General features: G+C 37.8%; 1 protein-coding gene across 1 annotated transcript in view; it reads left to right on the top strand.

Moving 5' to 3' along the window:
• Col24a1 (collagen type XXIV alpha 1 chain) overlaps window positions 1–13,689 on the top strand; it is a 247,837-nt gene that overhangs the window by 125,602 nt on the left and 108,546 nt on the right. Inside the window, exon 25 of the mRNA XM_055614315.1 lies at window positions 10,760–10,813. Coding sequence (XP_055470290.1) covers window positions 10,760–10,813 — 54 coding nt within the window. The remainder of the gene's footprint in view (window positions 1–10,759; window positions 10,814–13,689) is intronic.

Below are 13,689 nucleotides of genomic sequence, written 5' to 3'. Positions count from 1 at the left end.
GATGGAACTTCACTTTTCATTTATTTATCTGTCATCAAAAAGTCCTTATTGAACACTTTCTGAGTGTCAGATATACAGTTAAATAAGATTTTGTCCCTAGGTAGTTTCTGGTGTAGACAATGACAAAATAAAAAATGTGCTTGATTTTACTGAAAATTCTGTTCTGTTACATAAAATACTCTAAGAAAAAGAAGTAAAAGTTATTTTGGTATGTCTCGTAAGGACATGTGTGCTGATAGAGAAAGTCTTTCTTTGGTTGGAAACTTATTTCCATTCTCTTGGGTATGGATGTTATGGTATGGATCACAGCTTTTGAGAAAAGATTATTCTAAGTTCTCATCTAGAAGGGGCTCTTTACAGGCATTTTTGTTGGAATAGTGTTCTAACAGTCTTCCTGTTAATCTGTGTTTGTGTGCTACAGGTTTTCGCTCATTACTAGTGCATTGTATCTTCTTTTATGCATATTTCTATGTCAGCACAATGGTGAAGATCCCTGTTTTGTTGAAAATATGTAAGATAGAGATTGTGTTGGTTCTTTGAGTTAAAAAAAAAAAAAGGATGGTTGGATGGAAATGATGGAAGGGTCTGGGATAAAGGGTTGTTTGGGGCCTCCTGCTGAAATGACTATGTTGATAGAACAGGATGGGGATATGGAAACCTGGGAATAGGCTGGTGAAAATATTCATGTGTCTCCTTTAACAAATAATCTGTGCTCTGTGTAAGTTGTGGGTGAAGGATTATAAATAGCCTAAAACAGGGATCAGCAAGCATTACTGTAGAGGACCAGGTGCTGTGTGTTTAAAATCCTGAGCCATGTGGGTTCTGTCACAGTCCCCTAGCCACGAAGCTGTAGTGAGAACCCAGCCACAAACAACAATGAATGAAAGAGCCTGGCTCTGTTTCCAGTGAAACTTTATCTATAAAAACAGACAGCTGGTGGGAATGGGCCCTCATGCGGCAGCGTGTCTTTTCTTGCCCTAAAACATTGCACTTGTTCTAGGACGCACCAGCTTTTACTGTGTTTGTCTGTGCATGCCCTGCTTCATTAGTCTTTCCTCATTAACAACAACACAACAAAAAAAGCAATAAACACAAATGTAGTTTCTTTGGCTCTTAATTTCAAATCAAAATATGGATTCAATTTAACAGGCAGGTGGTGTTGCTACCATTCATTAATTTTTTTTGTATTGATTGCAAACATAATGAATTTATTTACTTTTCATATGTGGACCTAAGGATGCAACCAGAATTTACCATTTTCTCTGTAACAAACACTTGAAATTATTGTCAGGAAACATTTCTAAGAGCAATGAAATATTTTCTTTCTGTGTAATATTTCCCATTGAGATGAGATATTTTGCATTTGGGTTCTGCAATTCTGCATTGTGTTTTAAAGACACTATCCTACCCTTGTGCTCTGAATGAGTCACAGGCTCAGTCAAGTGTTAATGCAGAAGTCCACGGCGCAGCCATGAGAGAACTGCAGAGAGGCTAGTCAGGGCCTAGTGAACAAGTCTCTTGGGGACAACTTCCTTCCTTCCTCTGTACCTTCTACATTTCCATTGTTATTTTTATGAGACTTTAGGCAAAGAAATCTAAAGGTCACAGATTCGTTTGTCTAAATACAATGTGAGGATTTCCATAATTTCACTATTTTAATTAAGAAACCGATATCCAGTGTACAAATATTTATGATCGTTTGCATATGCAAGGAAGAGATCAAACTGGACAGGACACTGAACCCACTTCAAAGACCTCATACAAGATTAGAAAGCCAAGTTGACCCTTTAAGGAAAACTGATCTCTTAAAGGTCACATCTGTGTGTAAATCGGTTCTGAGTGATCATGTAGATCCAGAACCTCAGGTACAACTCTTTACTAGAAAAATTTCAAATTCTATTTCCATGTAAACATTTTCTTAATTGTTACAAAAGGCTTTAATGCCTCTTAAGTAACTGGTACTGCTCTTCCTTATGGTTAAATAGCTGTTTAAAGCTGGGTGATAGAAAGAGGGAGCTTGCTCATGTGTTTTTTTCAGAGTTGGGAAGGTGAAACCAAATTTGTGTAACTCCAATATGTCAGTTTTTGTCTTACCATATCATATTATCATATTATTTCTGTTATAATCCTTTAGAAGCCTGCTTGTTTTCTAATGAGAGACAGAAAGGGAGTTGATCTGAATGGAAGGGGAGAAGGGGGGAAACTGGGAGAGCAAACCACAGCCAGCATATTATCTGAAAAAAAGAAGTCTATTTACAATAAAAGACACACACAGACACACAAACCTGGTTCAAAGCCTTTCTTTGGAATTCAAGCGTTAAGCTGGAACTCGAGTCTGCATTAGCACGTGGCATAGCATGTTGCCCCCTTCCTCATTTATTAGCTGGAGCAATTTGGGTTTTGTGGGAGTGCTGAGAAACATGAGACAGCAGATTTTTCTCACTCTAATTGTGTCTTGGATAGAACTCCCCAAAGTCACATTTCCTATAAGAATTGCCTGAAAAAAACATCCAGAACTAATTTTGTTCTTCATATCTGAAAAATATGCTCTGAGCTTATGAATGTACATCCCTCTGTGTGAATAGGCCTGCTTCTTATTAGTGTCGGGGAGCCTCCACAGTGGGGTTGCTATTGCAACACCAGTCACTTCGGGAGAATTCCACTTATTTCTCATCCAACTTACTTAAAGACAGCCTAAGTTCAACGAAAATAGGTGGTTGCTCTCTGTCGATACTCACATTATCACCTTTGATTTATCACCGAGAGACTCATCGTTGGCCACACCACCAGGCAAGTTTGGTGCAGCGTGAGTGACCCTTTCCTTTCTCATGTTTCCCATAACATGGGTGTGACTGCAAGCATGTGCTCAGAGGACATTCCAGGCATAGGCCCTTGATCACTGCCAGACCTGCCTGGGGTAAAGCTTCTTTCTGAGTGTTTATTCCATGACTGCACATTTGATCCTTGAGAATAGGTGTCAGGTAGCTGATGGGGAAGTGTCAGAGGCTGACATTTCTATTTGGATGCTTGGCAGGCCGCTGAGTGACACTTTGTAGAGAACCTTATATATCCATATGGAAGGAAGCTGGAACAGAAACTCTATGACCCCAAACAGACCCTCAGGAAACTAAAATTATGAAATTCCTGTCTGTAGTCTAAATTTAACTGACCATGCAAGCAGTATGTATTCTTTAGTGTGATGAAGAGTATTATGCTTTCAAATAGGTTTGTTGCCTAAGTAGAACAGAATCTGTTTATGACACTTCTATGAAATATGAACAAATTTAGGATTTTCATTAAATTGTTTTTCTTTGGTTGTTAAGCAATGCGTACAGATAGCGTTATCATCAGTGCTCAGAAACATCAAAACATCAAATGCTCAAGTGTGTGAACACTCGGTCCTCAACTGCTTGGCATTGTCTTGAAGGCTGTGCAGCCTTTAGAGGGTAGGTCTTAGCTGAAGGAAATTGTTTACTCAGAGAACGGTGCCACCACCTTCTCTTCTTCCTCTTCCTCTTTCTCCTCCTCTTCCACCTATAGGTCCACCAAAATGTTAAGAGTACAAGGCACACACACTGGACACTGCCATAGATAGATAGATAGATAGAGAGAGAGATATCCTCCATCATGAGCCAAAATAAACCTTCTCTCCCTTTAGTTGCTTCCTGTCATGTATTTGGCCAAACTTACTCAAGTACCAAATTAATTTTTTCATGCCTAATTTTATTTATGCCAGGCTGGTAAAGTACCTGTGTAGTAGTGCCTCATGTCTAGCTCCAGCTGCTACCAGCATACAGTAACTAGACCTTTTATTCTTTAGAGTGTGGCCTGTTCTATCTATAACATGCACACCAAATTCCTAGGTGGCATATGACTACAATCTAGTAATTACACAGAAATACTAAGGGGAGATGCATCCTAACTTACCGTGAGAGAGGACAGACCACTTCTATAAGAGTTGGGGTCTAATGGTGAGATGACTAAGATCCTCTTGTGTAGTTCTGGAAGGAAATAAAAACTGATACAAATATTAATAAGCTAATAAGTTTCCAAGATGCAACAACAGAACAGAGTTCTAGGGAATTCACTTTGTCAACTGTATTTTGAAGTAAATTTCAAAAGCTGCCATCTTTTATCCTATTACGCAATTGTTTGCGTGTTGAAGATTTGAATTTTCAAGAGGCATTCAAACCACTCTGTAATACGCAGTGACTTTTGAAGATGATTATTAAGTATAGGAACTTTCTATAAAAATGTTTTATAGCACCCTTACCAACTAGGAAATATTCAAATTTTATATTACTCTTAGAGTGAATTGGTAGGATGTGGTTACTTAAAAAAGAATAGAAATAGGACATTTTAAAGTCTTTACTGACTTTGGGAGGAAAAATAATATTTCTTCTTGATCCTAAAAGTTGATTTGTTCCACATCAGGCTTTTTGGCCCTCCACATTTTGGCTTTAGTTAGCAAAATCTTTAAATAGGCCATTACATATCCCACTTTGAAAAAAAATAAAGAAATGTTTTCAATTATTACGTGGTTTTTTTAAGCTTCTAAGGAGAACGTGTTCTAGCTGAAGATGTCTTTCACTGTGTTAGCTGTAGAATCGGTGCTTACAGAAGAGCCGATGAGCATTCTTAGCCAAAATGCACACATTGCTGGTAACTCCTACGAGTGAAGGAGATAGTTTCCACAACTGCTTTGTATTCCACTAAATACACAACAGAACAGATTTGGGCTTCATGAGCCATATGGTCTGCTTTTACACTAGATTCTACTTACAGCATGCAAAAGCAGCATGCAAAAGCAGCATTGATTAGCACGTAAGCATGGCTGTGTTCCAGAAAAAAAATGTCAAAGATAAGCAAACATTATGTGTGCTGACTCCTGAGTCTGCTGGAATTCTGTACCATTTTATCTCTTGACAGTTTTTGTTATATGCTTTGCTTAGATAGTCATTGATTATAAATTGACTAGTATGGCACTATAAACTTAATAGATATTTAGTTACTGAATTACACATCATTACAGCATTTTAACAATAGTTTAGAGGTACTTATACATGTATAGAACTTAAACACTTTAAAACTGTTCATCATTTTAACAACAATTTAGAGGTTCCTATATGTGTGTACAACTTTAAAAAGCTACAGAATGTAAATAACTAATAAGGATCAAAGTTTTAATATAGTATCAAAGCTAGCCAACAATAGAATTTAGTCATTATGACCTTAAAATATATATTATAAATTTTTTACTATTATTCCCTCAGAGAAGAGCTCTCTAATTTCCATCTTTTAGGATGGAGGATCTTGAGGCAGGCGTGATGGTTCAGTGGGTAGGAATAGTGCTATGATTTCAGAAGGACCTGAATTCAAATCCCTGGCACCAGGTAAAAAGAAAAATCTGAATATGGTTGTGTACAACTGTGAACCAGCACTAGGGAGCAGACACGGAAATCCCAAGAGCTCACTGGGGAGCCACAGTGGTGGGGAGCTTTGAATTCAGTGGGTGAACCTGTCTTAAAGGACCAAGGCAGAGATGAATCGAGGTACAGCTCTTCCTTGGCCTCTGTGCATCTAGGAACATGGGCATATAAAAGAGGATGGGGGAATAAGAGAATGAGAGAGAGGGACCAAGAGGGAGAGACACACACACACAGAGAATTCAAGAGAGAGGGAGAATAATAATAAGGTAGGATGGACTTACACACTGCTAATGAGTGGGATATGGACAACATGACACTGTGTGGCTAGGTCATGAGAGGCATGGTGGCATTTCCCTTGCTCACTTTCTGTCTGGGATCACGTGCTCTGTGGTAAGCCAAACTCTACATAATTCGTCCCCTAAAAGGTCTGTATGGCAAGGCAGCAATGCCTCCTGACCGTAGCCTGCTTGGGTCATTCTGACTGAAATTATGTCAGACCCCTGAGGCAGAGCTGCCCATGGTAGCTTGGCTATCCCATGGTTTCTGACCTACAGAAATGGTGGCAGAGTAGGTGTTTCTTATTTTAACCCATTTACGTTGGGGAGATTTTATGATGGGAGAACTAAGTCAACAGCAAGAAAGCTATAAAGATCAATAGTGTCGCTCATATTTTCTCTCCTGCTGTAAGCGAAATCTCACTTAGCCATCTCCTTTGCTATGCAGAAATATCTAAATTTCAGGAATTCCCATTTTCCAGTGGCTCACATTCTCTCCTGAGCAGCTAGAGTCATGTTCAAAAAGACTTTGCCTGTGCCTGTTCCCTGAAGTGCTTCCCCTACTTTTCTCTATAACAGTTTCCAAGCTTCAGGTCTCACAACAAAGGTCTTCCTTTAATGCATTTGGAGGTGAATTTTAATACAGAGTGTAAGATAGAGATCCAGTTTTGTTCTTCTGTTTGTGGACATCTAGTTTTCCTAGCACTTTTTTTTTTAAGATAAAAAAGAATGAATAGAAAGAAACAAAACTCGGGGGCCTTTTATTTCTCTATTCTAGCATCCATTGGTAATCAATTTAAATGAATTGTGACTATGCCCATATATACCCAGTTGGCCTTTGAGCACTGGAAAATTGACAATGTGTTTGTTCCTGGTTCTGAGCTGTATCTTGTCCTGGATCTCACTTGTATAGATGGTGCTTGTTTCATGGATGAATATGAAAACAAGTCAGGACACTGTGATCTTTCCTTTTGGAAAGTGTTTGTAATAAAATAGAAAAAAAAGAAGAAGAGAAGCATATAGGAACCATTGGCTGACACACACCTCCCAGCATGAGTTCTATGGCTTGCAAATAATTTCCAGTGTGAGGAGGCTGTCTAGCAATGGATGGAGAACTGGCTAAGAGATAGCCCATGGGGGAAGATTAAACCCAGCAACATTGTCTTGCCATTTCAATTGTATTGGTACCAACCACTTATGATGGATTAGGCCCCAATATCAGGCTGTTTAAAAAGAATCATTCTGTGAAACAGAGGGGAAATATACCCTAGGTATAATTGCTTTCTGTTCAGAAGCGCACCTCTGTTGTACACGGGCTTTTCTTTTCCTTGGCCGGCAGAGCAGAAATCATGTTCTCAATAGAATGATTTTGAAAACTGTGGTCTCCAACAGCAATCGCCTCCTTTCTGCTGCCAAGCTTCTTGAGAGAGTCAGCAATTAGGCTGTTCTCCAGGCTTCATTCGCATGGATGCTGTTAACCCTTCAGCAGCCATGTCCAAAGGCAGAGCAGCTCCTGACGGTGTTCTTGGAGGTGACCTTTAACCCTGCCATGTCAAATCTCATCACTCTTGCAGAGTTCTTCCTTAACAGTGATTTCTTCTTCTTCCCTTGAAACTTTGCTCCTCGGCTCCCTTTGTGTGTTGGCAGCTTTCCTCTAACATAACTCTGTGTTTCATTTTCTCATCTCTGAGTAATCTTCCTTAAGAGCCTCTTCTTGTTCATTTTATTATTACCATGGATGGCAATTGTCCTCTTGTTAGTAGTGTTTATGCTACATTGTTCTGGCAATTATGACCATCTCTGTGAGACAACTTTCACAAAAACAGTCTGAGCTAGATTCAAGTTTTCCCTTTTTATGTCAATGTATATTTTAACTCAACATTTCATTAGAAAAATATTAGCCACTGGGTCAAAATAAACACAAAATTGAGTGCTGTAGCATGATGCAAAGTTATTGTTACTTGTGTTTCTAAGGTGATTAAGAGACTCGGGTTTTTTAATTGAGGAAGCTCCCCCGCTCAGTTGGGACTGTTGCCACATGGGGTAGAAAGCAGTGAGGAAATCTAGTTGTTACTCCTGGAAGCAAGCACCAAGCTCCATCTGACTGAGTTTCAGATGTCCCCTGCCTCTGTTGGAGCAGCCTTAAAATGTCAGCAGCTTGCAATAGCAAAGCTTTTGTTTTCACTTGCTCTCGATGGCCTGTGAGCTGCCTGTGCCTGCTCCATGCCATCTGTGTCCTAAGGCCCAGGCTCACAAATAGCCTCTTTGAGTCATGGCTCGTGTTGTGGCCTCTCAAAGCAGTTTGGTGAATGCAATGTCCTCACCTTTCTCTTTGTTTTAAGTAAGTGACATAGAGAAGCTTAGCATCAGTAGGATGGATGATAGTTTTCTTTCCACACTGAGGGAAGAAAGATCCAGGTATGATCCGTGGCAAGCCTGACAGAAATAGCACAGGGATGTGTAATTGTCATACAGAAATGAGGAGTGACTATTTTGAATAACTCAACCAAGCATGCCATTTTGTTTCAGATATTAACATTTCAAAATGGGATATTTTATAAAATTGCTGACAAATTATATAAGCTTGTTGGACTTTTTTTTAGAAATGTAAAAATATAGGTCATCAATGGCATGTTAAATTTAATGAAACTTGGTAAGTTTCAAATCAAAATGGATTTTCCTCTCATTGCCAGATGCATGGACAGTTAGTTTCATATTGAATGGCAATACACACTTACAGAGCAAGGGAATTTAAAGCCTGTGGGTTTCAGATTTGCTAGTGCTGACTTAAGCCTCTCTTGGCTTACTTATTTTGATGATGGCACTCAAAGCCAGCTATAAACTCATTTGAAAAAAGCTGAGTGAGAGAAATGCATGAAACTGAAAAAAGAAGAATGATCAATGAAATAGAATAAAACGTTGGGAATAAGCTATGCCTAAGTATGGTGCCACAAGTCAGTAGATGGCTGTGGCATTATATGCAGATATATGTATACAAGGCGTATATATAGATGATACAGATACATATATAGAGATCATACAGATGTAGAGACAGATATAAATTACATAGAGATGATATAGACAGGTAGCTATAGATACAGATATAGATATAGGGTTGTATGATGGTTAAGTTACTATCCAAGCTCCTCTTATGTCTTGTGATGATGAGAATCCAGATGGATTACAGATCCAAACAGAAAAGACAAAAAAATGCACATGATCGAGGAATGTAAAACTAAAGTCTTCAAAGCATAGCACACATCTGCTGGAACAGTCACATTTTAAACGCCCGGTGTTCACTTGAGCTTACCTCTACCATTTAAACGCCTCTGCTTAACTTAGCCATCTCATCTGTCAAAGGAGAATCCTGATAATGTTGCCAGAGTTAGTGGTTGTGATGATGAAAGCATGCACACACACACACACACACCACACACACAGTGCCTAATACATGTTATTGTATCCAGGATCATGCAACAACGAAACAATTACAGATATGACTATGAATTTGTGAATAAAAATCATCTGTGTGTTAAGTTAGATTCTGAGCAGTCACCCATTGATCATGGTTTACTGTTTTGTATATGTAAATATATGTTATATAAAAAGATATCTAAGCAGGATCTATGTCTGCTAGCTATTGAAGACATTTTATGTGTCCTTAAGGTAGAACGTTCCTACTTCCTTTCAACTTTAGAAAGAACAGTGATGTGCTCCTGCTCTGATGCTTATTCTATGTAGCTCTTTTATCTTTATATTGGCCCCTTCTTTAAAGGATAATAATTATGCAAAAATACAAACACAGAGAGAACCCAAAATCAAGTTCTTTCAAAACAGCATAGCTGGTGGCCTTCTTTCGTTTGTCCTCACAACTGTGTTTCTTACTCAGGATGTATACTAGCCTCGAATCCATTTTGCTGACCGATCTCCTCCTACTCAAGCTACAGATTATCTGGCTTTAGCCTTTCCCAGACTCTTCTTGTTAAATTGCCTTCTCTTTAATTCTCCAGCTTCATAGTTATTTCCTTTATAAGCTTATATCATAACTGCTAATGGTTCCCCTTCTGTGCTGCTTCAAGTTTTTTCAGTTTGATTTCTATTACTGTGATAAAGACTGTGACCAAAAGCAACTTGGGATGGATGGAGTTTATTTAATATACAGGTTTTAGTCCCATCATCAAAGAAAGCCAAGGCAAGAGCTTGAAGTAGCCGCCATGGAAAATACTGCCTAGCGGCTTGGTGTTTCAGGCTTGCTCAGCCCACTTTCTCAGCTCACCCCTCCTATTACATCAGTTAACAACCAAGAAAATGCCACCCCATGTCCCCAGAGGCCAAGCTGATCGAGGTAATACCTCAACTGAGGTTTTCTCTCTGCCTAAGTGACTGTGGGTTGTGTCAAGTTGACAGCTGGAAATAACTATGACATCAAGACAGGGCCTGAATCTGTCCTTACCACAGCAACCAGTGGCACTCAGAACAGACATCAATCCTTGTATAATTGAACAAATAAATGAACATGAATGGGTATTAAGATACTTTCAAAGAAATAGTCACAAAATGATTTTATACCAACATATCCACATCAAGTAGATACGAAAGTTGTAGGTATTTTGTTTGTTTGTTTTTTGAGACAGGATTTCCCTGTGTAGCCTTGGCTGTCCTGGATTCACTTTGTAGAACATGCTGGCTTCGAACTCACAGAGATCTGCCTGCCTTTGCCTCCCAGAGTGCTGGGATTACAGGCATGAGCCACCATGCTGGGCTGTTGTAAATATTTTTATAACATCCTGTTGTTTATTAATTTATAAAGACAAAGACTACATTGTCTCCCAACTAAGTGTCTGTTAAGTATTAAGCTTTTATTTAGGTGATTTTTGACTGACTGGCTAAATTAATTCTAATGTGATGTCATAGGCTAAGTGTCTACTCTACAAGAATTTTCCCTCAAATAAAATTAAGGCGTAGATAGAAATAATAATTAGGGGTGCTTTAAAACCAGGACGTTACAAGAGTGTTGTAATGTATACATATTTTCTGTTATATTTTTCTTACAAGGGTCCTGTTGGTTTGCCTGGAGAAGTAGGGGTAACTGGAAGCATTGGTGAAAAGGTAATTTATTTTGTTTTATGTTAAGAAGTCCAGACTAATTTCATCTTCCATGTGGTATTTTATGTTGATTGATTAAAAGGCATTCATCATCCTGATAGGGGACTAGAGGATGGAGGATTAGAGACTCTAATCACTGTTCTGTGTGTCCCCACATCCTCACAAAACATCAGAGTACAAGAGACACTTGGTGAGAACAAAGCTGCTGCTTGGGCATTTCCCCACACTGGATTGCACAAATGAGTGCCTTTGGCACAAGGGACTATCCAATCAGGTGGCCCACAGGCTCAAATGACATCTACAAGTTAAGGTGGTTCTCACTTTCATGAACTGATAAACCTGTATCCTGGCGATAATTCAACCCAACAGTGGTCACAGTAGCCATCAAGCCTAGTGAAAAAGCCCTCTGGGGCTCAGCCTGCAAATAGCCTTCCCTGGTCTAATCTGGTCAAGTTATAGATAGAACACTACTCAGTACCTTCCTGTTTCCAATACCAACGAAACCACAAAATGATGAGTGTAGGAAAGAACAGACATCTTCATCCTCTGCCTCCTCAGCAAGGAGAAGGCACTGGCTGGTCTTGCTTTCTTTCTGAATATTTGTTTTTGTCCTGTATTTCTTTTATTGTGCTTACTCTTGCTACTTTTTCTTCTGCTGTCAACATATTTTCCTCTCTTTCCGATGTTGCTTACATTCTTTGTTTTTTCCACACACTTCCCACCTTCATTGTATTAGTTAATAATCAATACTTTTAGCTTGAATAGCTTTTCAATTCTTATCTTATTCTGTAAGTATTTTAGCTCATTTCTTTTTTTCTTCTTAAGGAAATATAATTGACATCTCTAGTTGGGTTTTTTTATGTATTTAAATATCTCATTTGATTTTGAATTGTTCTATCATGGTCTGCTTCCTTCCTCTGAGTAATGATGGAGATCGAGAGCTCAAGATAAAATCACCCACTAAGAACACTTTCACATAAAACCAGAAGGGATATCCCAACAAATGCAAAAATATTTACATAGAAACACAAGAAAAATAGAAAGGAAAGGCAATGCGACTCCCACAAAAGTTATCAAGTCCTCAATAACCGAGTCCAAAAATAATGAAGTGGTTGAAATGCTAAGCAAAGTGTTCAAAGTTTACTTTTAAAAAATGACCAATGACCTCAAAGAGGAGTCAAACAAACAAACAAATGGGTAAGAAAGTCAACTCAAGATTTAGAGATGAAATTTAGTAAGAAAAATGACAAATTTAGTAAACAAATAGATTCTGGGGAAAAACATGGGAATTTTGGATATGTACGGTACCATAAATCAAAATTCTAAACTATGGAAAACAGCACTATTAAATGGAGCATAAGGAAGATTTTCACAGATTGAAGATATGACTAAGGAATGGTGACATTAAGACAGAAAAATAAAAAATTAAAAGAAAAAAAAGCAGTCATGATCATGACTTTCAAGAACTTTGGGATGTGGTCATGAGATGAAAACGAAGAATATCTCAAAGTAGAAAACAATCTGAACTGTGAACTAAAGATACAAGAAATCTTGATGAAGTTGTGCATGAAAATATAACAAATGTAGGGAAAGATGTGTGCATCCAAGAGACATTGAGAACCTCAAGTAGACAAAAAAATGAAATTATATTATTTGCAGGTAATGTCTGGAAACGGAGATCATCATGTTAAGGGAAATAAGCCAGGTTGAAAGGATAAACCATTGCATGGCTTCTCTCAAGTGTAGAATTTAGTAAAATGGATACCACTAGGGTTATAGAAGGAAAAGGGAGCAGAAACACGAGCAATGATAAGAGAATGCATGCATATGGTCAAGGTATGCTTTAGAAATATAACGATGAAAATTATTACTTTGTGCAATTAATATATGCTGACAAAAGGAAAATTTATTAAAAAATATAACATATTACTCTACTGAATCTCTTAAATATGTTGAAATATGACCAATTATGTGTTTGCTTCTAATTTTTAAAGCATAAGAAAACTTCTGGTTATAAAGATGTAATCTAAAACACAAATGTAAAATAAACAGTGTAGAAGCATGAAGAGAAAAATTACTATGTAATTCTACCTTTAAGCCTCTATTAGAAACAATTTTGAATCAGAAAAATAAGCTTCCAGTTTATTCTTCTCTTTCCTCCAAGTCATTTACTAAACACCTGTCCTGTGTTCCATCTCACAGCTTTCCTCGTCCAGAATATTCTCCTCCATCCCAGGCTTTTATTCAAATTGATGGAGTCTATTAATTTCCTCCCTCTAGGAAATCTCCCCATATGTCTCTAAGTCTTCCTGATTTCCTCCCTCCCTAGAATGAGAATAAGTTCTACAGAGTTTACAATTCAGTTTTCCCCTAATTATTTCATCTCTACTAGTAGCCAATCTGTAGTTACTTTAAAGTGGAATATAAGTTTAACTTTATAAATACTCTCTTTTGTCACATGAAGCAAGTTCTTAATGTATAATTGCTGATTTTTAACATAATAAGAAACAGAAAGCATTCAACTAAAAATCAGATGTTTGTCCTTTTTTATTCTTATTTTGTTATTATTCAATGAGCTAAGACTTTGACAATGTTAGAAACTTTATGTAAATGTTACTCTTAGCTTTCCACTGAAGACTTGATTCCCACTACCCTCCAGAATGAGATCTGCAACTCTTCACTGATACCAAGAAAGTAATTTCTTCAATTGTTCTAGATATTAGTTCATTTTTCATTTATAAAACTTTAGCAGGGTTTTTAGAAGAGCTTGTTTATCCATAATTTCTATCTTCATTTTAATAAGACTGCAAACAAGAGAACTGTATTATATTAGGAGATTTGCAGCCATAGGGTTGAAATGCAAACTGTAAGTTTCAAAG

The sequence above is a fragment of the Psammomys obesus genome, unplaced genomic scaffold, assembly GCF_907164565.1.
Source record: "Psammomys obesus unplaced genomic scaffold, mPsaObe1.curated_primary_1811, whole genome shotgun sequence".
Lineage (NCBI taxonomy): Eukaryota > Metazoa > Chordata > Mammalia > Rodentia > Muridae > Psammomys > Psammomys obesus.
Note: the sequence above shows the minus strand (reverse complement) of the source record. Positions and strands in the feature narration are given on the sequence as shown.